This window comes from Camelina sativa, chromosome 20 (genome assembly GCF_030686135.1).
Source record: "Camelina sativa cultivar CO46 ecotype springtype chromosome 20, ASM3068613v1".
NCBI classification, from domain to species: Eukaryota; Viridiplantae; Streptophyta; class Magnoliopsida; order Brassicales; family Brassicaceae; genus Camelina; species Camelina sativa.
The window spans coordinates 4,484,527-4,509,342 of NC_141899.1; the positions used below are offsets into that span (position 1 = coordinate 4,484,527).

Genomic DNA, 24,816 nt, shown 5'->3' on the forward strand with positions numbered 1-24,816 from the left:
TGCCAACAGGTTTCACGTGGAAGGTCAGAGCAAAAGCAACATTTGGTTTGCAATTTCGCTTAAATCTGTACTTGGATATCTATAACCTGAAAGAAAAGTGAATGCAAACTAGTCAGTGTGAAACCTAGAGGTTAGTTATGCATGAAACATCTACCAACATACGCTTTTCACTCTTGACAAATAGGGTCAAGAAGAGTTCCATATTGTTTAAAGACAATACTCAGGGGAGTGCATTTAGAGAGTTCAAAGCTCAAACTGAATTTACGGCCGGAACCCGGATTATACCGAATTCATCCTCGAAGGTGGCACAACTTTTGGTAAGGGTAAATTAGTCCTTGATACGACATTTTTACCGCGACGGCGAGTTAAGCCTGGTGGTGGTGACTGTGGATCTTGTAGTTGCACAAGAGCTGGCGCCACTTCCACAATATTACCCACATTATCATCTGCGACATCTTCTCCTCCACCGTTACCTTCTTCCTTGACTTCCAAGATGTAGTGCTCATTATTATCTGCTCCATCTCGACCTCCAACATTATCTTCTTCATTGACTTCCGCTCCCGCGACATTCACACTATCCCGTCGTCCATCGGTTTGGCCTTCATGCCCATCGCTTGGCGGATTGGTTGGAGCTTCGTCGATCACGTTGCCTTGTGTTTCTTTGTATCTTCTATGAGCTAACATGAACAAGATTAGAAATAACGAGACAACAAAGACGATTAGAAATAGAGCTTTAAAGGCGTGGTGATCGAGCTGGATTAGAGAATCTGATATGGTAGACTGTAGACAATGTTTTTCTCCAATGAACCACTTGTTCTCCAAAGCTTTCATGGTCTCTCCCTCTGTAATGTTCAAGATCTGTCTTGAAATATCAGACACCAGCGGGGATCCTAATGGAAAGGCCTGCACAAAAACCGTGGAGAGTTGAAAACACTTCAAAAATCCTAGTTATATACAAAACAGCTGATTGTTTGAACAATGACACAGATTAATTAAACCATCTTTTTAATTCATCATTCACAATTATAACTTTTCTATGTGCTATCAGATAGATTTTAGAATTAGGAAATACTTTGTTTCACTTCAGAAAACTAATTATATATGTTTTGGTTATCCATACTGATGATACTGTCATGTTGCCTGCCACCATTTAAAACCTTGAAAAAATCTATACTAAATAAAAGTAGGAGCTATAAACATTTTTTAAATTTCCAGAATTTAGAAATTTTTTTTTTAAATTTATGGTAATAAAAAAAACTATGCACAATATCCCACATCGGCTATAAATTTTTTAGATAATGGTTCAGAACCAGTATAAATAAAATTAATATGCTATGTATGAGCAGGAAAGCTTGATTTATTAGGCATCCAAGTTTAAAAATTTTATTTGTTTTGATCTGGTTTTTTATTTGATCAAATTAAAACTTTAAAAAGTTTCAAAAAAATATTATAATATTTAAAAAAATTAAAAGTTTAAATATTATAAATATTGAAACTTTTAAAAGTTCTTAGCTTTTAAAAAGTTTTTAAATATTATAAGTTTTAAATTTTAAAAGTTTAAAATATTATAAATATTGAAACTTTTTAAAAGGTTCAAATTTGATATTTCAAAACCTTTTAAAAGTTTAAAATATTATAAATATAGATGTAAAACATAAATTATCTTATTTATCTATGTTTGTGCTTTTTATATCTTATGAGATGTAAAACATATTTTTGTGTATGATTTTATAGATGAGTTGATATTCTTTCATTAATTTTTTCTTTTTGAAAATATGCTAAAAATGATTATAACATTTTTATAGATGAGTTGATGTTTTAAACATATTTTTCATTATTTTTTTATTTTTTTCATTAGTTTTTTTTTATTTTTTATAAATGGTTTCATGATTCTAAAAATGTTTGGTTTGTCTGGTGCTCAAAGAAATGGTTTAGTATATGCAAAGTCACCAGTTCGAATTTCTGATCCGCCTTGACTGGATGTCCAGTTAAATATTTGATTCTTTTGATCAGATTTAATTTTCTATCACACTGATTTTTAATTTTTTTTTTAAATTGTGTATCTGAAATAAAAGTTTTGCCTTAATAGTAATTTAAAGTTTTCTATAAGATAAATATTTCATAACTGTCATTAATCATATATAATTTTCTCCAAAATATATCAAATAAACTCACATGTAGCGTGAGTTTAAAACCTAGTCATATGATTCATGGGGGATTTTCAAAAATACCCCTTTTTCTATGTCACTTTTTAAAAATACCCTTTGATGGTGTCCATTTTTGATATCTAAAATGACAAAATTATGAACCCTAAACCCCCAATACTAAACCCTAACCCTTAAAAACTATACCCTAAATGTAAATTGGGAACCCAAACCTAAAAAAATAAATTCTAAAAATTAATTTACCATAGGGTAATTGTGTAAAAGAGGGCAAAAATGAAAATGTTCAAAAAAATGGGCATTTTTGAAAAGGGGTATGCCAAAGAGGGCATTTCTAACAAATTTTCATGATTCATATTAAATAAATAATTATTAGTATATTTTATTATGTTTTTAAAATATTATAAACCAAGTAATGATTTTGGTTTGAGAATTTTCTAAACGCGTGGATCTAAAACCAAATAAGTATATGGATAAAATTATCAATAATTGGGTGCATGTGTTGACTATGCTGGTCTTCATGAATTTCACAAATTTTATGAGAAAATAAATGATTTTGTTCTTGGAGTTTGATGGGTTAACAAGTTGTGTGGTAGTCTAAAAAAAATGTTTTTCAGTGGAAGAATGTGAAGAAGTTGACGAGGAAGAAGAAGAAAAGAGTATAACAAAGAACCAAAAGGTAAAAGTAATGATGACAATTACCACAAAATTTGACAATGAAAATGATAAGAAAGAGTATGAAGAATAAGAAAACATTGAATAAAAAACACGAAAGCATATGTGGTAACGATCAATTAAATATGAAAACGAGTTAAATTCATGATTATAAAATTGTTTTGTTTTTCTGGTGGTCAAAAAAATGGTTTAGGATATGTGAGGTCATCAGTTTGATTTGACTCGACTGGACGTCGAGTTAAATTCATGATTTTTTTAATAGGATTTGATTTTATAACACAACTGATTTTTATATTTTAAAAAATTGTGTATGTGAAATTTTTTTTTATCTGAGATAATATTTTCTTATCGTTATCAGTCTTATATAATTTTTATCAAAATATATCTTCAAAACCTAGTATAATAAAAAAATAGTTAAAAGAGTAATTAGCTAAGTACACTTACAAAGCCAAAGCCATCAGCCTTAAAGGAAGGCTCGATGATGGAATACTCTGAGCAATATTTAGCCCTGAAAAGCTTGATATAAGCGACTTCATCGAAAGCAGCATCAATCCCGCCATTGCTGCTCTTGTTAAGAAAAAGGTCACGCATTTCTTGAGGAGAATTGTAAATCTTTAACCTCGACGCATCGAAACCCATTTGTTTCAGCCTTTCGAATGTAAACGAACCCTTTTGATATCCAATGTTCACTCCGGTCTTTTTCAGATCATCCATGTGTTTCACGGTTGGTCGAAGCTCTTGAACCGTCAACATTGATGTCAGCGTCGCTGTGTAGCTCTGAGTCAGTATTAGCAACACAAAGCACCAAACCACAACAAGAGCCCATGTGAAAAAGCTCTCTGATGGCTTCCCTATATATAGAAAAAATATTGGAAAATGTTGTGTTAGTTTTTTTTTTTTTTTCAAAAGATCATGCAACCCTTATGATTAGAATCTGAAGTTTGTGTGTTGATGAAAAAAACTCACTGTGTGCGAAAAACAAGGTTGAAAATGAGAAGTAGAACACGTTAGATATTTGGTCGATTATCTTCTTGTCCCTGAAATCTTTATCTGCTTGGTACTCGAAAAGCCAAACCATCATTCCAATGTAGAGAAAAGATGCACCAGTGAGAAACCAGAGCTCCTTTGTTAAAGGCTTTAAGAAAACCCATTCTCCTCTCTGTTTCTCATCCTTGACCGGCACCACGAAAACAACGCCAGTCTCTGAGTATGGCAATGCGAAATCGACATATATTGACCGGTTAGCCAAGATTGTAGTATCCCCTACAGCTCCATCAAACTCCTGTTAACATCATTAGAAAATAATAATAAAAAACTTAGCACAATATTTGGTTTTTTTCCGTCCAATTGGCCACGGTAGACACGTTAACTGGCTAGCAAAAAAAAAGAAAGATATTCTACATTTATCATGACTAGTGTTGATGATCGGCTCATGATTTACCGTTTTGATTAATGAAAAAAAGGAAAAAAAAAGAATTGGTTTCGTCAAAGGTTTATGGATCAATGTAACTCACCCCAAGAAACACACTGTAAACCATTTCATCGTAACTTCCACGCGATTTTCCATCAGGAGTTTCAAAGGGGATGTACTCATAGGGGACAGCATATGGCATTTGTCTCATTACCGTGTCGAAAACATCTATGCAAAAGCCGGTGATTGTTAGAGCATTAGTGTGTGCATCCTTTGTTACCTCCACAAAATTCTTGAAACCATCCTTCTTTGGAACTGCTATTCTCAGCTTCTTCGCATTTGTTGGCAATTCCCAGCCTTTGGGCACAAAAGTAGTGTCCCCAGGCCATATTATCGGTCTTAGGCGGTGCAAGCTGTGCGCTATTTTAGTGCCTGTTTGATTCACTCTTAGGCTCTTCACTAACCCTACTTTCGATTTCCAAAATCCAACCGTTCTTTCCTCGCTATCCTCTATATTGATTATCTTGAAAGTCTTGGCCTCTAGCTTTCCGTTTCTTAGCTGAAATCTCCCGGAAACACCTTTGAAACTGACTGTCGTCAATGCTTGAAGAAGCTTGGGACCAGAGTGAGCAACGTGGAGATCATCTAGGTCAGTGCCTAAATCTTCTCTTGAAGTGTTTGTCTTGGTCTTATTGAAACTCATGTTTACCTGACTGATTTCCTCAATTGACATTGCAAGTGCTGTGGCAGCATCATAAGCCCAACATTCAAAATTGTTTAGCTCTTCTCTTCCAAATCTTTTTCGCCAACGAGTTTCAAGATAACTTAGCTCCTTTGATCTTGAAAAATATGTCTTGACACCCAAAAAACCATGCATGTCCTCCAAGCCTGATTCGCCCATTAAACTCATGAGATCAGCTATACCATTTGTAACAATCCATACATATCCGTTACTGATCATTCCAATCTCTTTCGCAATGGAGATTAGCCTCGACCCGAGATCAGGCAACATGTGCACGATAAAAACCCTAGTGGGCATGGTCATTAGTTTGTAGAGCTCTTTCTTGATTTGATCATCAGAGGAATGTAATGATATGGCACTTCGGTATCGGATACGAACGTTAATCTCTTGAAAAGCATCAACTAAGTAAGGAAGAATACCTTCTCCGAACTCATTGTCTACATAAATAGGCACAACTTCTCTCCATCTAAATGACTCTATGATGGCACTAATGGCGTTAACTTGGGATGAGTCGTCGTGTGTGGCTCTGATGAAATATGGACTACGGAGGGAATCGAGAAGCGGGCTTGTTGCAGAGAATGAGATTATGGGAACTTGAGACTGATTTCCGAGGTTGATCAAAAATGGAGCTTGCATTGAATTCCCTGGTCCAATAATGGCCACCACTTCTCTCTTTTTTATCAAGTATAAAGCTGCAAAGTTAAAAATTAATATTTCCCATATATTATCGGAGAAGTGTTTCTCAAAATGTGATATCAACTCAAACAACATTAACTTTTTAAAAATATTACAAAAATATCATAACTATAAAGTCTATAATCCTCCAACTTTTGCTTAATTAAGATAAAGTTATAATACAATTCTTTTAATCCGAACCAACGAACTCCCAAAAAGTTATATGGATTTCAGATTTGATCCGGGATCCAAGTCAAAGTGCCTTCAATACATGATATACCGATCATGATCTTCAATCTATTGTACACATATATTATAATATTTTAATTTAAGGTTTACTTCCTTGAATTTCATGTCATATGTATAAATATATTTCTTTATATTTCGAAATATTGCTGGTTTTTGGAAAGATCTTCACTTTCAACAACACAGTCACTTCCTAAGACAAGGATCTTTAGATCTATCAAAAAGACAACATAGTTGACAATTATAGCAAGAACTAGTCCTTCGTAAATCATTAAGATTGTTTATCTTACAATATGTAAGACTTTGAACGCAACCTGCTGCAACCGGCCCGCTAGTTTTTCTAAAAATAAGTTTAGTAATTATATAATATACAAAAAGAATAAAAAAGAATCTTATCAGCAATGAATTGTAATAATATATAATGTAAAATATATACAGTACTTATATAATACATGATTTATTTTTATGTTTTGTTTGATAGTACTGTATATATATTAGTTAAAATGTCATACATGATCGATGAATGTTCAGAACGAAAGATAGATACCTGAAGCTGCAGCACCAACAACAGTTCGTTTGGAATCACGGATGTCGAGGGCAATCCTTGTCTTGAAGCCATTATGAGTATTATAGAATTCCGACAGAGACATGTTGATAGCTTGTAAGCTCAAATCTGCTAATGTCACATTAGTGTCTAGAACAATTCCCACTTTAACTTGTAAAGCTTCCTTTTGAGGTCTCGCGAGTAATACCAAGAAGATGAGACAAAATGAAAGCCATAAAGGAAGAGAACGAGATACAACAAGAAGATGGAATAAAGACATTACTAAGATTTCATAATCATAAGAGGAGAGACGAGACAGATAAATAGATAGTTTTGGAGAGACTCATTCCGCGTATTATATTATAATTAACTAACTGTTGGAATTTGCAAGTAGACTATTTATTTAAAACATACCATAGAGATAATTATAATTACAAAGATGATGTAGAGAGCATGTTTTGATCATTTTGGATAATTAACGCGTTACCCCAATGAGGCAAAGACGTGGTCTTCCAAAAACATAGAATATTTATTAATAATTAAGTGATACAAATATAGGATTGGTATGTTGAACATTTTATCATTTTGTAAATATTTTATCATTATGCAAAACCAAGTGATATACATAAAAAGGAGGCCGTCGCAAGCTGCAATATTTTACGTTGGTTTTTTTTGTTTTTTTTTTTTTATCGTTGGGTTGACTTGGTTTGTTAAGTGAATGCAATAAAACATAATACTATTCATTCGACATTGAAAGGAAAAAGACTAAATATCATTGGGAAATTTAATAGCACCATTCAAATTAAAGCCTAACAAAAAAAAAAAGTAACTAGCTAATTACTTACAAAGCCAAAACCATCAGCCTTAAAGGTAGGCTCGATAATGGAATACTCTTGAGCAGTATTTAGCCATCTTGTATAATCCCCCGTGGTGCTCTTGTTAAGAAATGGTTCACGCATTTCTTCTGGAGAAAAACCGCAAGTTCAATGACCTGCTTGATGCGTTGGACTTCAATCAAGTTGTCATGTTTGTGAAGAGCGTTAGCAGAGCTGCATGCGGAGGAGAACAAGTTACTGGTACAATGCAATATCCCCTCAATATGCATTCACCCTGGCATGTCTCAGGAAGAGAGGTTTGCACACTTCATTTTGAATGGTTCCTAATTGCTCTTAAAGCCCTCATGTAGACCAACTTTGAAGGCTAATATGATGTGATGTGTAGGTTGCAATCGCTACAAAAGCTTCAAGGAAGGGCACAAGAGGATCCTTGTGGCGACAGACTTGGTAGGGAAAGGCATTGACATTGAGCGTGTCAATATTGTTATCAACTATGATATACTGGCAAGTACTTTTATTTATACAATCCTGAAATTTACATTGATCAACGATCTCACTGAAAGGGCTTTTGTAACGTTACCATTTTGCACTGTGTCTCTTATAGGTTAGGAGAGCTGATAGATTTGGAACCAAGGGTCTTGCTATTACGTTTATTGCATCTACCTCGGATTCAGAGATTCTTAATCAGGTATGGAGTTTGATTGTCATAGGTCCACTAAAAGCTCCCCTTGATATTGAGTTGGGTAGTAATGTAGCAATTTTGAATGTGGACAGGTACAAGAGACGTTTGAGGTTGATATAAAATACATCCCTATATATACCTCCACATACAGTAAGTGTGAAATACTTTTACCAAATGTGCAAAAGCTTGGTTTTGTCTGGTTTTGATATTAATGCTTGTTTCTTCTTCTTAATTTATCTTTTGTTCAGTGCCGTCTTAAACAAGTAGCATCGTCTCTCAGGAAGTAACTCTTCAGATTTTAACCTTGTTGTTGTTGTTGTTGTTGTTGTTGTTGTTGGTGTTCAAAGCGGTCATGGAGTTCCACAACTATCTCTCGCTCAGTTTGTAGCTATTTTAGTCTTTTCTATGAGGACAGGGTTTTCCATATATTTAGACCCTTTGTAATTCTTTTAAAAACTAGAGATCGAACAACTCCAAACAGTTAAGAAATGTCCTGTCTTTTAATTCTGTACAAGAGATTATTACGCTTATTAAATAGTCTTCAGCATTTAGTCTTTATGTGAGAATTATTAAGCTGCGAAGACTCCTTGTTATTACTACCGTCTTCGATACTTACAGTGCCGGCTTAACAGGGAGGACGGGCAGTGTGACCGCCCCGGGTACATATATTAAAGAGGCATATACGTATCAGAAAAGGGGCACAAATTTTTTTTTTCTGTAAGTTAAAAAGGCACAAAAATATATTTTTAATTTAAAGGGGCACAAAAAAAAATTTGTAAGCTAAAAATGGGCACAAAAAAAAAAATTATATGAATCAAAAAGACTTTAAAAAAAAATCAGTAAGTTTTTCTATAGGTTAAGGGGCATTTTTTTTTTGTTTGCCCAGGGGCACGTAATATGTTTAACTTATTTTAAACATATATATTACATGTAGCACGTAATTAGATTACATTTATTTCTGTTTTACTTATTTTAAATGCAACTTTTCTGATTGCATTTCAATCACCCCAACTTTTCTGTTGACTTTAGCCTTGACGGTGTCGCAGCTCTTCCAATGGTTGTAGCCTTTGTCATCTTACGTAGGGCTTCCTCTTGACTGACACTTGATTCCCCTTCATCATCGAGCACATGGCGATGTCTCTCTTTGTAACTTTTACGGGCCAACATGAGTAAGAGTAAGAGCATGGATACAACAAAGATGATTAAAAATAGGCCTTTAAAGCTGTGGTGATTGAGCTGGATTGGAGAATCCGATGTGGTAGAATCAACACAGTGTTTTTCTTCAAGGAACCACTTCTTCTCTATAGCTTTCATCTCTCTCTCTGTTAAGTCCAAGATCTGTCTTGAAATATCCGGCACCAACGGAGATCCCAATGGAAAGGCCTACAAAAAAAGTTAAATATGAAGATTCAATATCACTTGCAAAATCCTAATGTAAAACAGTAACTCATTTTACTTACAAAGCCAAAGCCGTCGGCCTTAAAGGTAGGCTCAATAATGGAATATGCTGAGCAATATTTAGCTATGAAAAGCTTGATGTAAGCGATTTCGTCAAACGCAGCATCAATACCACCGTTGCTGCTCTTGTTACGAAAAAGCTCATGCATTTCTTGGGAAGAACTATAAGTCTTTAACCTCGATTCAGGGAAACCCATCCGTTTCAATCTTTCGAATGTAAACGAACCCGCATGATATCCAATGTTCACTTCACTTTTCCTCAAATCATCAATGTGTCTCACTGTTGGTCGAAGCTCTTGAACAGTCATCATCGATGTCAGTGTTGCTGTGTAGCTCTGAGTCAGAATTAGCAGCACAAAGCACCAAACCACAACAAGAACCCTTGTGAAAAAGCTCTCTGATGGCTTCCCTATAAAATTAAATGTGGTTTATCAATTTATATATATATATATATATATATCTTTTTAAAAAAGATTTATAAGTATAATTGATTTGATTAAAGCTGAAAAAGCTATGTGTGACAACAACAACAAAAAAAAAGACACTCACTGTGTGCGAAATAGAGAGTCGAAAATGAGAAGTAGAACACATTAGATATTTTATCAACTATCTTCTGATTCCTGAAATCCTCATCTGCTTGGTACTCAAAAATCCAAACCATGATTCCAATGAAGAGAAGAGAACCAGCACTGAGCAACCAGAGCTCCTTTGTTAAAGGCTTTAAGAAGACCCATTCTTTATTTTCATTCCCATATCTGACTGGCACCACGAATACAACACCGGTCTCCGAGTATGGCAACGTGAAGTCTACATAATGCGACCGATCAGCCAAGATTGTTGTATCACCTACAGCTCCATCGAACTCCTTTTGACATTTGAAAACAGATATACAACTTTTAGCTCAATACTGGATTTTGAGTTTCAACGATCAGTTATCCTTTTATATATACTAGGAAGTCGATCCGTGCATTGCGGCACGGAAGTTGAAATTCTTAATAAATTAACATTACTAATTTGCTATATGTTAACTTATTATTGGAAAAGAAAATTTATATACAAAACTGGTATTGCATATTTAGTCTCTCTCATTTTTTTTGCTATCATATATTGGTATATGTATCACGCAAAGTAAATTTATTTTTTACTTTACTTGATCTACCTAAAATCATTATTACTTTATCACATATTGATATTTTATTTCGTTTACCAAATCTATTTTCTTGCGATGCAATAGAATAAGATTTAGCTCTAGAACAGGCAGTTCGGGATGAAATTCTTGCAAAGAACCATCAATTTTTTTTCAAAAGATTAATGCGAGCCGAGATTGGCCTAGGCTTGTTTATGTTTTTCTCCTTCACAGATTTATCCTTGTTTTTAGAAAATATTTTGTATCAAAGCTATTGTAGTTACTACAATTTCTTTTCACCAATAAAGATCTCATATTTATCAAAAAAAAAAAATAGTTCAGATCATTAAAAAATTTAAATTAGAAATTTCATTACAATAAAGTTTTTATTAATCTACGATCGACTGGTCCGTAAAACAGTCTCGCGTTTGATATATTAGACCACATTACAAGAAACATTTTGTTTATTAGCTTAAAAAGTTATCTTGTTCTTTTGTCAGAAACCTTGCCTCCTAAAAAGGATGGACCAAAGAAAAGATTATGAATAATCAAATCGAATGATTAGAAAAAAAAAAGAAATTTCAGACGTTCCCAAAGATAGACAGATTTCAAAATTTTGTCACACTACTATTGTTCACAAAAGATACCGGCATTACGTATACTCTTTGAAAAGAACAATTTTAACAGACATATGAATGTTAGCATATCTATATATACATTTTCAAGTATATTTAGCAAATAAATTCCAAAGTTACCACCTATTTACAAGATTATCATTAGCATTAATTATTAATTTATTTTTCATTTAATTAATTAATATTAAGTTTCTATTTTTGAAAACAAGATTTCCCATCCTAAATAAATTTCCAAAACAATTGGAACCACTCCCTTTAACATTAAGTATTAATTTTATAATTGATTTAATTAATATTAAGTTTCCAATTTTACAACTCCATACACTAATTTCCTAAACAATCGGTCTAACCAAGATACAAATTGATTTTCGATCTTGGAGGAGGATCCGTGGCCGAGATTTTTGATCTCAACGCATTGATTTCCCCTTAAAATCTATATTATTATTTTTGAACTACATTTTGTGTTATGCCCTTCAAGTTTTGGTTATTTATATTAACATTTTTGAAGTACATTTTGGGTTATGCCCTTTTAATTTTGTTTATTTAAAAAGTTATTTACAACATTAACCCCTAAAAAGTTTCCAAAACTAACATTACTTCAGATTTTGTTCCTAAATAGTTTACATTTCATTCCAACTAAAAAATAACAGCAATCAATATGAAAAAAAGAACTCTCACATATTTAACTACACATTTTGTTGTGTTTTGAGATGTTCTATATCTGAATCATTCTGATTCTCATTTTATTTTCTAAAACCTGTGAAATTTGATTATTAACGTAAGAGAAACTTCGATTGCCATTTATTTAAATATTATAATTAACATATATAAACTTAATAAAAAATTTAACTATTACGAATATGTAAAATTAAAAAAGTCTAAAATACTATATAATGTGGTTATTTACTAGATGAGTTATAAAGAGGACATGTTGGAATTAATAAAATATCATTAAATTAGTGTTAACACGGGTTAAATCCTCATTTAATTATTTATCAACACTACTAATATTAGAATATTTGACATAAATTCAAGTTGATTTAAGTAAGATTGCGTAAAATAATTAAATCAGTAGGAAAAATGTGACTTAATTACAGCGTATAAATTACTGATTATGTATTTATATCCCTTACTTTTGGTTATAATAATTAAAAATCAAAATAGAATCTCAAACACTAAACAAAACAAACTAAATGTACAAACAAGTGTATTGCGAGTTAAAAAAATAATATAAACATTTAGCCGCACAACAACCGGAAAATTTAGTTATTCCTCTATTTACAAAACATCTAATATTTAACAAATAAATACAACATAAAATATAAATTATATGTCCGCGGTGTACCATAGGTTAAAATCTAGTAAATATTCAAAATCAAGTATAAAATATATCATTGAAAAAAACTAACGGTATGATATTAAAAGGTAACAAACATATTTACCATTCAATTTGATATCTTATTCAAAGAATAATAATAAAATATAAAAGATATTGCTTGCTCACAGATTTATTTTTATTTTGTATTACGTATTTAAAAATAATTTTTACTTTCACGGGTTTCATATGATGAATTTTTGCGGATTAATTTTTTTTGAATATGTTGTCTGACCCACCTAGCGTGGCGGGTTTGGAATATAGAACCAATACTAAAACTATTCATTTATCTCATATATACTAAATATTTGTAAACATAGTTTTGAAAATAAACTTATAAATTATTTAGTATATGAACTACAAAATATTACACATACTACAACACATTCTTAATATTCCAAAAAAAAAATACACATAAATATATACACTAACATACTATATAGGCGTATACCTCTGTTTAATTCTAGAGAACAAAACAAATCTAGAATTTTATATTCTATCTAATAACAAATTTAATGTAATTAGGTTATAAACTTTATAAAACGTAAGAAAAAGAAAGAAAAATTCTAAACAAAATTCTAAATTAATTAGACAAAAATTTAATTAATTGAAAATTTGAAGACTAAATAAATTAAAAAATATTATTTAAAATATAATAATTTATAACTTAGTCCCGCGGTGTACCGCGGGTGAAATCCTAGTTGAGAGATAAAGAAGAAACAGAGTAAGTGACAAACTCAAAACAAAATTGATTTATATAGAAAACAAATAGACACAACAACACAATAACTTGTGTCTCTTCACACATAACCAACTTCACCACTTAGTCACCCTTAATTGAGTTTTGGTCTTGCATTGAGCTAGAATAGCATTTGTGTCTCCCTCTTGGTAATTTCTTTCTTACCACACAAGGTATTAACTTGTCTCTTCGTCCCTTTGATGAAGTTCCTCCTTTTTCTCTTGTCAGTTTGACATAAGAAGATCTTGGAGTTTCTAATTCACGCAGGCTTCTCTTTTATCAACTTCAATTTTTCTACGTGAACATTTTCACGTCCCCTCTGTGATATTTCGTCACGTTTCCATACCAACCTTGTTCTTACAACCTTCTTCACCTTCTTTTTCTCTAAGGTGCACTTTTTTTCTTATCCTTTTTCGATAATTGGCTGCTTCTCCCTTCTCTCTCTTAGGAAGCAACATCTCCCTTCTCTCTCTTAGGAAGCAGCATCTCCCTTCTCTCTCTTAGGAAGCAGCATCCTTTCTTGCCTAGTGTCTTCCTTTGATCACCATCATCTTCACGTCTTTGTGAAACTTTTTCCCCCTCTTCTTCAGTTATCTTTTCCACTGGCTTAAGCTCCATTGTTCTCCGAGGTATGCTTCGTTCTTTGCTCCATTTTTCTCCAAGGTAAGTTTTCTCTTATGCTCCATTTTTTTCTATGAGGTTTCTCCTTTAATACTTGGTATCTCTCTTTGTTCACCGTCACATCTCTTTGACGTCTAATGTGTTCCCTTGAACCTTTTTGCTGAGAGGTGTTACTCTGTTCTTCCAACATACACTTCTCCGTGTTGTTATCTTCCTCACAAATATAACACCACTTTTTTTTTGCTAATTCGCCATGCTCTGTTTCTTTCAACAGGCGGCTTCTCCGTCTTATTTCAGTTGAAGAACTCTTCAAATTCTCAACTTCATCGAGTGATGTCTTCTGAGCATCCTTGAGAAGATTTTTCTATCTCCTTCATCTCTTTGGAACCTTCTTCTTGAAGATATTTCTCTTCTTCTTACAACGAAGTTCTTCTTATTTTGTTGTGCTTGGACAGGATCCAAGACCCTATGATACCATGTTAGAATATTGAGAGAAAAAGAAGAAACAGAGTTAGAGACCTTTGTCTCTTCCCTTTTAAAGAAGACAAGAACAAAACTGAAACTTTATTTAAAATCTGAAACTACCAACTACACAATGGCTTGAATCTCTTCCCACTTGTGCCTCTCCAATGAAACAACACAAACAAACTAACACGTCAATACCAGATTTTGCAACTATTAACCATAGTCAGTTATAGCCAACAATGAAGACATGAATTAATCTATATTTGCTGGGTTCAATTGGCAAAGTTTTAAATCACAAAAATGATAAAAAGGTAGACAACCATTTCGTACAAAGATATGTAATTGATTCATGCAGAATTTAACATGTCAATCAAAATGATTTATAATCAAGGGGCCTAAAAAGAAGTGCACCATTTTAATTAAGCATTTCAGCCATTGAACATGTTCTTTCATCGTTGGGCTAAACTCCGTATAAAACCCCAAAGAAGAAGACGAGACAAAACGGATCAATCACGATGCTTTAGTAATTCTAAAGCTCATTTTAATTTTAATAGATTTTGTTCGTCCACTGAATATTATACTCAACACTATGTGAACAACAATTGTATGGCTATGAAAAGAACCCAAGAATTTGGAACTTACGAAAGTAAGATTGATTGAAACGTTGGCGGGAGTGTACAATACATGATACACTCTAGATCAGTGGACAGAAAATCGACTGGGCTTAGTGAGACTATGGCGTCGTCGACTCGTCGTGGAAAATAGGATTCAGAAGAGGATTCCTTAAGTTTTGTTTAACGATTTCTGTTTCTCAAAGATTCACAAAAGATTTGTGTCGGAATTCATAATTCAGAATGAGGAACAAAATCATTTTACAATTCAGTTTCATTGGTTTAGGTATAGAAATGAGGCTGAAGAGGCACAACGAAAGATGGTGATAATTAAAAAGAGGGAGAAACGATGTTTCACAAAAGAACCCGAACAAAATGTTGTAATTGAAAGACACACCTCTTGGTTAGTTGGTTTCATAAAACGATGCTTCACCAGTGTAGGTATATAAATCAGTATGAAGTGGCACAACTAATGGTGGTGAGATCTAAGCATAGAAAGAGGTGATGCTTCACATAAGACGTGATTATGAATAAAAAGTCGCGATTAAAAGGACACATCTTTTGGTTTAGGGAACGAATTTTCCATAAAAAAAACCTCAGCCCTTAGATTAAGAAGAGACTAACCTCAAGCGTTGGATTACAATGATGACATCAGCAGTCCCTTAAAAACTGGTTTGCTATTATATATAGATTTTTGCTTAACTTGGCAAAGAAATCCCAACTTTGTGCAAGTCTCAAGAGTCATGATTATCAAATAAAGAAGGAAAAAATATATATATATATATATATAGTGTTAGTTTTGTCTAAGGTTTAGGGTTAAGTACACTTACCCCAAGAAACACACTATGAACCATGTCGGTGTAAGTTCCACGAGGTTTGCCATCTGGAGTATCAAAGGGGATGTACTCATAGGAGACAGCATATGGCATCTGTTTCATCACCAGGTCGAAAACATCTATGCAAAATCCAGTTACCGTTACAACATTAGTGTTTTCATCTTTTGTTACCTTGACAAAGTTGTTGAAACCATCCTTCTTTGGAACTGCTATTCGTAGCTACTTAGCGTTTGTTGGGAATTCCCAGCCTTTAGGCACAGAGTCAATGTCCCCAGGCCATTTTATCGATCTAAGGCGGTGGGAGCTGTGTGATATTAATTTATTAATGCTTGTTTGATTCACTCCTATGTTCTTCACTAACCCCACTTCTGATTTCCAAAATCCTATGGTTCTTTCCCCGCTTACCTCTATATTGATAATCTTGAAAGTCTTCGCCACTAGCTTCCCGTTTTTTAACTGAAATCTCCCGGCAACGCCATTGAAACTGACTGTTGTCAACGCTTGAAGAAGCTTAGGACCAGAAAGAACGACGCCGAGATTATCAAGATCAGTCCCTGCCTTATCATCTCTTGAAGTGTTCTTTTGGGCCTTGTTGAAACTCATGTATACATTACTGATTTTCTCAACTGACATTGCAAGTGTTGTGGCAGCATCATAAGCCCAACACTCGAAATTGTTTAGTTCTTCCCCTTGGAATATTTTTCGCCAGCGAGCTTCAAGATATATTAGCTCTTTTGATCTTGAGAAATATGTTTTGACACCCAAAACTCCATGCATGTCCTTCAAGCTAGTTTCACCCATTAAACTCATGAGATCAGCTATACCATTTGTAACAATCCATACATATCCTTTACTCATCATACCAATCTCTTTAGCTATCAAGAAAAGCCTCGATCCGAGATCTGGCGACATGTGCACCATGAAAACCCTAGTGGGCATGGTCATTAGTTTGTAAAGCTCTTTCTTGATTCCATCATCAGAGGAATGCACTGATATGGCACTTCGGTATCGGATACGAACGTTGATCTCTTGAAAAGCATCAACTAAGTAAGGAAGAATACCTTCTCCGAACTCATTGTCCGCATAAATAGGCACAACTTCTCTCCATCTAAATGATTCTATGATGGCGCTAATGGCGTGGACTTGAGACGAATCGTCGTGGGTGGCTCTGATGAAATATGGACTACGGAGGGAATCAAGAAGAGGGCTTGTTGCTGAGAATGAAATGATTGGAACTTTTGATTGATTTCCGAGGTTGATTAAAAATGGAGCTTGCATTGAAGTCCCTGGTCCAATAATGGCCACCACTTCCTTCTTCTTAATCAAATATAGAGCTGCAGAAGTTATGGTTATAATCGTAGCTTTGTAAGTTTTAACCGACGTACTTAATTAATTGAAGCTCCGTGTTAATCTTTTGTTTTTTTTTTCTGTTCTGTAATGGTTTCAAGTTTTTAAAGTTTAGTTATAGTGTAACTCACACTGTGTAAGTAAGACTGTAAGAGATAGTAGCAAAACTGATTATTTGATGCGTTCCATTTCGGTCAATGTATATACAATATAACCATTTTTTTCTATATAACCATTTTGATTTCCATACTTTTTTTTTTGTTTGGGTGATTCGTTAATTTGAATTAAAATATTTGACATCGAAGTGCTATATTGAGGAGGTGGACAACTTTTATAAGGATCTGAAGTGACCAGAATCAAAACCCGACTAATATTGGGGTATATAAGCTTTTTAGGTACACACACCGTGTAAAACATCCTCCGGAAGGCTTTGTTTCGAATGTTAGTTGAGTTGGAGAAAGCGCGCTAATTTACACCTTATTGCTTACTACTTTAGAGTTCTATTTTTATTAGATCTAAATATTTTTATGTTTACTAATTTCGTGTGTTTCACAAAACATACATATATAGTTTTTTTCCGAAATATATAGTTTTTTTCTTTATGTTGTTGGTATTGCTGATTTTTGGAACAGCAAGTCTTCACTTTCAAAGGACAAGGATATTTTAGATTTGTCAAGAAAACTAACATAGTTGACTATTTTTTAGAAAGAACAAGTCTTCCAAAGTTCCAAAGTTTTATCCCAAAGTTTAGTTATTATAAGAATTTTTTGTTTGGTAAAAACTGCTGGAGGACATATAAAATTTTAGTTATTAGAAGATTTTTTTTTTGTGTGTAAATGATATCAACAAAAGATTGGCAGCCATATGATAAGAGTTGCTGCACTTATAATTTAAATTAATATAATCAAATACCTTAAGCCTTAATCCTTTTAAAAAGTGCCACTGCCCAACTAAAAACAAAAACAATTAATATTTCATCCCAAAGTTTTTACCAAACAAAAATCGACACCAAAATATGGAAAAACTAGGATAATTAACCTTTGTAAATATAGTATTCGTACTATATTATAAATAATTTTATTGAAAAATATAGTACGAACGATGCAAGACCACAACGCAAGATTGAGTAGTGAGTACGTACCTGAAGCGGCAGCACCAACAACAGTTTGTTGGGAGTCTCGGATGTTGAGGACAATCCTTGTCTTGAAATCATTATGAGTGTTATAGAAATCCGACAGAGACATGTTAATAGCTCGAAAGTTCATATCTGCTACTGTCCCATTAGTGTCAAGAACAATCCCCACTTGAACTTCTAAAGCTTCCTTTTGAGTTTTCCCGAGCAATACTAAGAATATGAGAAAAATTAAAAGCCATAAAGGAAGAGAACGAGACACGAGATGATGGAAAAAAGACATATCGCTATTATGGTTGTTTCATAACTACAAGAGGAAATACGAGTCAAGTATAGATAGTTTTGAAGAATAGAACCATTCAACTTTAATTATCGAAGTGTCGGATATTCGCTAGTAGACTATTTATTAATTTAACATAACTTAGAGAATTTGTTGCATGTACTTAAGTTGCCAAGGAAACTACACAAAAATAAGTGACGTACTTTACGTGTTTGCCATATGAGGCAAATGTCATTTTAGTTTGGTTTGACTTTGTTTCTGTTGTTGGGTCTGATAATACACACAATAATTGGGCAGAAGAAAACGGGACGGAAGAAGAAAGAATAAAGTGTATATATAATCAATCTTTCATTGTGTTCTTTTGTATCTCTCTTGAATAATTCTCCTTTGCACACATTAGTAAGTTAGTAACATACATATGTACGATAGTTTTTTTTGGTTTTCTTAACATATTTCTGTGATACTGTGTTTTTAGACAGTGTATTCAAAATTCGTTTATCAGGGAAAATATGTTTTGGCTTAAGAACTTGTAAATGGGTGAAAATTTTAATTATTTCTCACCAGTTCGAATTACATAATGATTGATACTTAAAATAAAAGATAGATAAAAATAATATATGGTTTAAAAAGTTTCAAGATTATCCAAAAAATATCTAAACAGTTTCTATAGCCAATCAAAAAAGTAGAAAATAAATATTCACCAATAGATAAAAAGAACAGAGTATGATAAAAAAGAAATGTCACCATAAAATAGGTAATATATACTACACAATAAATATACTTTCTAATTAATATGTCTATATATAAAGACATTACATAATACATAAAATGAATTGAGACGTGACAGATTCCCATTGACCACCTCAATTAAGAAAACTTTGGTATCTAATTATAGTTAATCACATATAGTAAGAATAATTTGCTTAAAAATTATTTAATTGATAAACTAATTTTTTATTTTACCCTGGTATAGTCATTAGTATTCAATGTCAATAGTCCACTAAACTCCAAGAGAATCTTGTCACTAGTGCTGAAATTTACATGTAGCAGAGCAATACTTAGAAAAAAAAATATCATTTCTTTGCCTTTTTCTTTTGTAACTGTTATACATAGAAACTATCAATAAATTAACATCTGGTTTGTGGTTTGGATAAGATAATTAACTCCTTACCATTCATTAGTTTGGTTCTGTCTGGTTTTGATACTAATGTTGTTTCTTCTTCTTACTCTTTGTTCAGTGCCATCTTAAACAAGTAGCATCTTCTCTCAGGAAGAACCTCTTCAGATTTCAACCTTGTAGGGGTCATGGTGGTTCACAGCTATCTCTCACTCCGTTTGCTGCTATTGTAGTCTTTCCTATTGAGGACAAGTTTTTCCATATGTTTTGACCGTTTGTAACTCTTTAAAACTGAGATTCAGCTACTCACCAAAAGCACACAGTTCAGAGCTGTCCTGTTTTTTGTACAAGAGATTGTTATGTTTTAAATCTCAGGGTTTAGTGTTGACTTTATCACTGCTTGTTGTTCCTTAGTTAAATGCAAAGCGATTCTCATTGAATGTTGCTAAGAATCCTCAGCGTTAATTGTGTCTTTGATGCTTGCTAATGAACTGGTTTCATTTGGTAGGTAAGAGTATAGTTTCGACTTTCGATCATTCCATCGTTTTCAATGCAGCTTGTTCTGTTTGCAAATTGTTCATATGCTCCTAAAAATACTGACTTAACAAAAGTGAATGCAAACTAACCAGAGTGAAACTGAAAAAAAAAACCTAGAGGTTAGTTTTGACTACGCTGACTTTAGCCTTGACAGTGTCGCAGCTCTTCTAAAGGGCATAGTCTTTGAAGTCAGTTTCTTACGGCGGACCAAAGCTGTGTCGACTTCCACAATATGATCTCCAACATTACCTTCTTCATGGACTTCTTCTTGAGCTGCATTGGCTTGATCATTTGGTAGATTGGGTGAAACCTTGCGTTGTCTCTCTTGGTATCTTCTAGAGGCCAACATAAGTAAGAGTAGAATTATAGAAACAACAAAGACGATCAGAAATAGTGCCTCAAAGCTGTGGTGATCAAGCTGGATTGGTGAATCCGATGTGGTCGAGTCCAGACAATATTTTTCTCCAAGGAACCACTTGTTCTCTATAGCTCTCATGGTCTCTCCCTCTGTTAAGTTTAAGATCTGTCTTGAAATATCTGACACCAATGGAGATCCCAGTGGAAATGCCTGCAAGAATCATTGAGAAATTTAATATCACCATTCAAATTCTAACAAGAAAGTAACCAGCTAATTACTTACAAAACCAAAGCCATCAGCCTTAAAGGTAGGCTCGATAATGGAATACTCTGAGCAGTATTTAGCCATGAAAAGCTTGATATAAGCGACTTCATCAAACGCAGCATCAATCCCGCCGTTGCTGCTCTTGCTAAGAAAGAGTTCACGCATTTCTTCAGGAGAATTATACGTCTTCAACCTTGATTCATCGAAACGCATTTGTTTCAACCTTTCGAATGTAAAAGAACCAGTCTGATATCCAATGTTCACTCCGCTCTTCCTCAGGTCATCCATGTGTCTCACTGTTGGTCGAAGCTCTTGAACTGTCAGCATAGATGTCAGTGTTGCTGTGTAGCTCTGAGTCAGAATTAGCAACACAAAGCACCAAACAACAACAAGAACCCTTGTGAAAAAGCTCTCTGCTGGCCTCCCTATAAAACACAACGTGGTTATCACTTGTCAGTTTTGTTGTTTCAAAGATTTTTAAGTAACTGGTAATGAATTAAAAGCTGAAGTTGTGTGTGACAAAAAAGACTCACTGTGTGCGAAAAAGAGAGTCGAAAATGAGAAGTAAAACACATTAGATATTTTATCTATTATCCTCTGTTTCTTGAAATCCTCATCTGCTTGGAACTCAAAAATCCAAACCATGATTCCAATGTAGATGAAAGAAGCAGCAGTGATCAACCAGAGCTCCATTGTTAAAGGCTTCAAAAAGACCCATTCTCCTTTTTCTTTCCCATCCTTGACCGGTACCACGAATACAACACCTGTCTCGGAGTAGGGCAAAGCGAAATCGACATAATGCGACCGATTAGCCAAGATCGTTGTATCACCTACAGCTCCATCAAACACCTGTTAACATCATTTGAAAAAAGATTTAAACATTTTAGCTTAATACTGAATTTGAGTCTTTATCCACCGTAGAAGACGCCTTAACTTACAAGAAAGCCTAACGTTTTAAAAGGAATTAGGTATCTTGAAAGGTATATCATGTAACATACCCCAAGAAACACATTATGAACCATTTCATCGTAACTTCCACGAGGTTTTCCATCAGGAGTTTCAAAGGGGATGTACTCATAGGAGACAGCATATGGCATTTGTCTCATCACCATGTCGAAAACATCTATGCAAAAACCAGTGACCATTGGTACATTAGTGTTTTCATCCTTTGTTACCTTGACAAAGTTTTTGAAACCATCCTTCTTTGGAACTGCTATTCTCAGCTTCTTTGCGTTTGTTGGGAACTCCCATCCTTTAGGCACAAAAATAGTGTCCCCAGGCCATATAATCGGTCTAAGGCGACGCGAGCTGTATGATTTTTGATCCACTTGAAGGCTCTTCAATAATCCTACTTTTGATTTCCAAAAGCCAACTGTTCTTTCTCCAGTTTCCTCTATGTTGATTATCTTAAAAGTCTTTGCCTCTAGCTTTCCGGTCTTTAGCTGAAACCTCCCAGCAACACCTTTGAAACTGACTGTTGATAACGCTTGAAGAAGCTTAGGACCAGAGAGAGAAACGCCGAGGTCATCAAGATCAGTACCTATATCGTCTCTTGAAGTGTTTGTTTTGGTCTTATTGAAACTCATGTTTACGTTGCTGATCTCCTCAACGGACAATGCAAGTGCTGTGGCAGCATCATAAGCCCAACATGCAAAATTGTTTAGCTCTTCTCTTCCAAATCTTTTTCGCCAACGAGCTTCAAGATACATTAGCTCTTTTGATCCTGCAAAGTATGTCTTGACGCCCAAGACACCATGCATATTCTCCAAGCTTGATTCTCCCATTACACTCATGAGGTCAGCTATACCATTTGTAACAATCCATACATATCCTTTATTCATCATACCAATCTCTTTGGCTATCGCAAAAAGCCTTGTTCCGAGATCAGGCAACATGTGGACGATAAACACCCTAGTGGGCATGGTCATTAGTTTGTAAAGCTCTTTCTTGATTTGATCATCAGAGAAATGTAATGAGATGGCACTTCGGTATCGGATACGAACGTTAATCTCTTGAAAAGCGTCGACTAAGTAAGGAAGAATACCTTCTCCGAACTCATTGTCTGCATAGATAGGTACAACTTCTCTCCATCTAAATGACTCTATGATGGCGCTAATAGCATGGACTTGAGAGGAATCGTCGTGTGTGGCTCTAATGAAATATGGACTACGTAGGGAATCAAGAAGAGGGCTTGTTGCAGAGAATGAAATGATTGGAACTTTAGTTTGATTTCCGAGGTTGATTAAAAATGGAGCCTCCATTGATGTCCCTGGTCCTATAATGGCCACCACTTCCCTCTTCTTTATCAAGTATAAAGCTACAAAGTTAAGGTTGCATTATTAAAAGGTGTAGTGAACTCAGTTAAATAAAAAATCAGGTTTTAAAAGTTTAGTTAAGTGTAAGTAGGAAAGCAAAGCAAAACTGTTCAGTTGAAATTGTGTTCCGATCCATTTCGGTTAATGTTTGCATATACCATACTTCGTGTTGGTGTTCGTTGACTTCAATTAAAAAATTGTAAGTACAAGTATGATGTGCACAAATTATATGGATCTGAGATTTTGATTTAGAATCCACTCCAATTTTCTTTTACTAAAATTATTCTTATATCATCAATTAAAGATTTTTTTTTTATTTTTGACTAGAACATTTTAGAGATATATTATATATTATAATTTCATATTTATATCTTATGTTTACTTTCTTGTATTTCACGAAACATATAAAGATTTGATTGTTGTCATCACTTCCAAAAGACAAGGACTTTTCAGATTTATAAGAAAAACTAGACATAGTTTTGACTATTGTATAGAAAGAACACTTCTTTCCATATCATTAGGATTGTTCATATCGAAGTATACAACATATTGTAATGAAATTTAATGAAGGTAAGATCGAGTACCTGAAGCGGCAGCACCAACAACAGTCTGTTTCGAGTCTCGGATGTTGAGGACAATCCTTGTCTTGAAGCCATCATGAGTATTATAGAATTCCGACAGAGACATTTCGATAGCTCGCAAGCTCAAATCTGATAATGTCACATTACTGCCAATAACAACCCCCACTTTAACTTGTAAAGCTTCATTTTGAGATTTCCCAAGTGATAATACTAATAAGATGAGAAAAATGAAAAGCTGTAAAGGAAGAAACCGAGACACGAGATGATGGAAGAAAAACATAGCTTTGCTGATCTGATAACTTACAAGAGGAGGAGATAGGACGGGCCAAGTAAAGGATAGTTTTGACTGTTTGAAGAAGAGAACCAATAAAGTCAAATAAAGTGTCGGAATTTGCAAGTAGACTATTGAATTTATTTATTTAATACATACCTTAGAGATAATTATTAGTAGCAAAATGATGTAGAGAAGAAGACTTGTTTCGGTCATTTTGGATTTGGACAGTTAACGCGCTACACCCATATGAGAGGACAAGACGTGGTCTTCCAAAAACATACACAATTCCATACTCAAAACTATGAAAGTAACTACTGTGAACCGTCGAAGTCCAGCTATGAAGTCAAATCCGTGTAACCTACAACCAGTGCCGTGCCAAGGTCCGAGAGGCCTAAGGCAACATTTTAAAATGAAGCTTCACATATTTTATTTTTAAGAGTGATTTTTTTTGGTTATAAAAGAAAGAGATATTATTAATTTTTTTATAAAAAGCTTTAAAGAGTAAGATATGGCACTATGTGAATGTTAAAAAAAGAAACAAAATTTATGTGAATGTTGAGTTTTGTTTCCAAAAATTTCCTAAAACACTACATAAAAAAATGCTCAATCTAGTTTACAAATAAAAATGTGGCCTGTGTTTGTTTATTGTTTTGGTGTGGCCTAAGGCAAATGCCTTTTTTGCAAAGCATAAGGCACGGCTCTGCCTACAACATTTCTATGTATGTGTTGGTGATGGGTTTCGTCGACAAAAGGCCTAATGAATAAGCCCATA

At 33.9% G+C, this 24,816-nt stretch overlaps 2 protein-coding genes and 2 pseudogenes across 5 annotated transcripts; 1 reads left to right on the top strand and 3 right to left on the bottom strand.

The window, feature by feature from the left end:
- Positions 1-138: 138 nt before the first annotated feature.
- On the bottom strand, positions 139-6,773 carry LOC104772072 (glutamate receptor 2.5-like). The gene is made up of 5 exons (XM_010496726.3): positions 6,459-6,773; positions 4,352-5,682; positions 3,804-4,119; positions 3,282-3,688; positions 139-903 (listed from the first exon to the last, which is right to left on the bottom strand). Exons 1-5 carry the CDS (start codon positions 6,733-6,735, stop codon positions 280-282), a joined length of 2,955 nt encoding a protein of 984 aa, XP_010495028.2. The 5' UTR covers positions 6,736-6,773; the 3' UTR covers positions 139-279.
- Positions 6,774-7,401: 628 nt separating this feature from the next.
- Positions 7,402-8,232, top strand: LOC147918464 (DEAD-box ATP-dependent RNA helicase 15-like; annotated as a pseudogene).
- Positions 8,233-8,975: 743 nt separating this feature from the next.
- Positions 8,976-18,602, bottom strand: LOC104772207 (glutamate receptor 2.5-like; annotated as a pseudogene). The gene is made up of 5 exons (XR_015593405.1): positions 18,328-18,602; positions 15,834-17,173; positions 9,981-10,296; positions 9,434-9,840; positions 8,976-9,356 (listed from the first exon to the last, which is right to left on the bottom strand). The product of XR_015593405.1 is annotated as a glutamate receptor 2.5-like (transcript).
- Positions 18,603-20,215: 1,613 nt separating this feature from the next.
- LOC104769338 (glutamate receptor 2.5) lies at positions 20,216-24,183 on the bottom strand. Of its 3 annotated transcripts, none has more exons than XM_087505141.1 (6): positions 24,075-24,183; positions 23,774-23,916; positions 21,873-23,191; positions 21,408-21,723; positions 20,893-21,299; positions 20,216-20,820 (listed from the first exon to the last, which is right to left on the bottom strand). In XM_087505141.1, the coding sequence occupies exons 2-6, from the start codon at positions 23,874-23,876 to the stop codon at positions 20,383-20,385; spliced, it is 2,583 nt and encodes an 860-aa protein (XP_087361267.1). In that variant the 5' UTR covers positions 23,877-23,916; positions 24,075-24,183; the 3' UTR covers positions 20,216-20,382. The 3 variants fall into 3 exon arrangements, with proteins under 3 accessions (XP_087361267.1, XP_019097967.2, XP_010491836.2); XM_019242422.2 differs by having other exon boundaries at positions 23,774-23,980; positions 24,075-24,112; XM_010493534.3 differs by having other exon boundaries at positions 23,774-24,128.
- Positions 24,184-24,816: the final 633 nt, after the last annotated feature.

Excerpts from the sequence above, each read along its gene's own strand:
- LOC104772072 (XM_010496726.3), bottom strand. The coding sequence starts at position 6,735 with ATGTCTTTATTCCATCTTCTTGTTGTATCTCGTTCTCTTCCTTTATGG. Across the intron at positions 4,120-4,351 it reads TTTACAGTGTGTTTCTTGGG|GAGTTTGATGGAGCTGTAGG; the intron begins GTGAGTTACATT and ends TGATGTTAACAG. Across the intron at positions 3,689-3,803 it reads AACCTTGTTTTTCGCACACA|GGAAGCCATCAGAGAGCTTT; the intron begins GTGAGTTTTTTT and ends TTCTATATATAG.
- LOC104769338 (XM_010493534.3), bottom strand. The coding sequence starts at position 24,050 with ATGTTTTTCTTCCATCATCTCGTGTCTCGGTTTCTTCCTTTACAGCTT. Across the intron at positions 23,192-23,773 it reads TGTTGGTGCTGCCGCTTCAG|CTTTATACTTGATAAAGAAG; the intron begins GTACTCGATCTT and ends TTAACTTTGTAG. Across the intron at positions 21,724-21,872 it reads TTCATAATGTGTTTCTTGGG|GTGTTTGATGGAGCTGTAGG; the intron begins GTATGTTACATG and ends TGATGTTAACAG.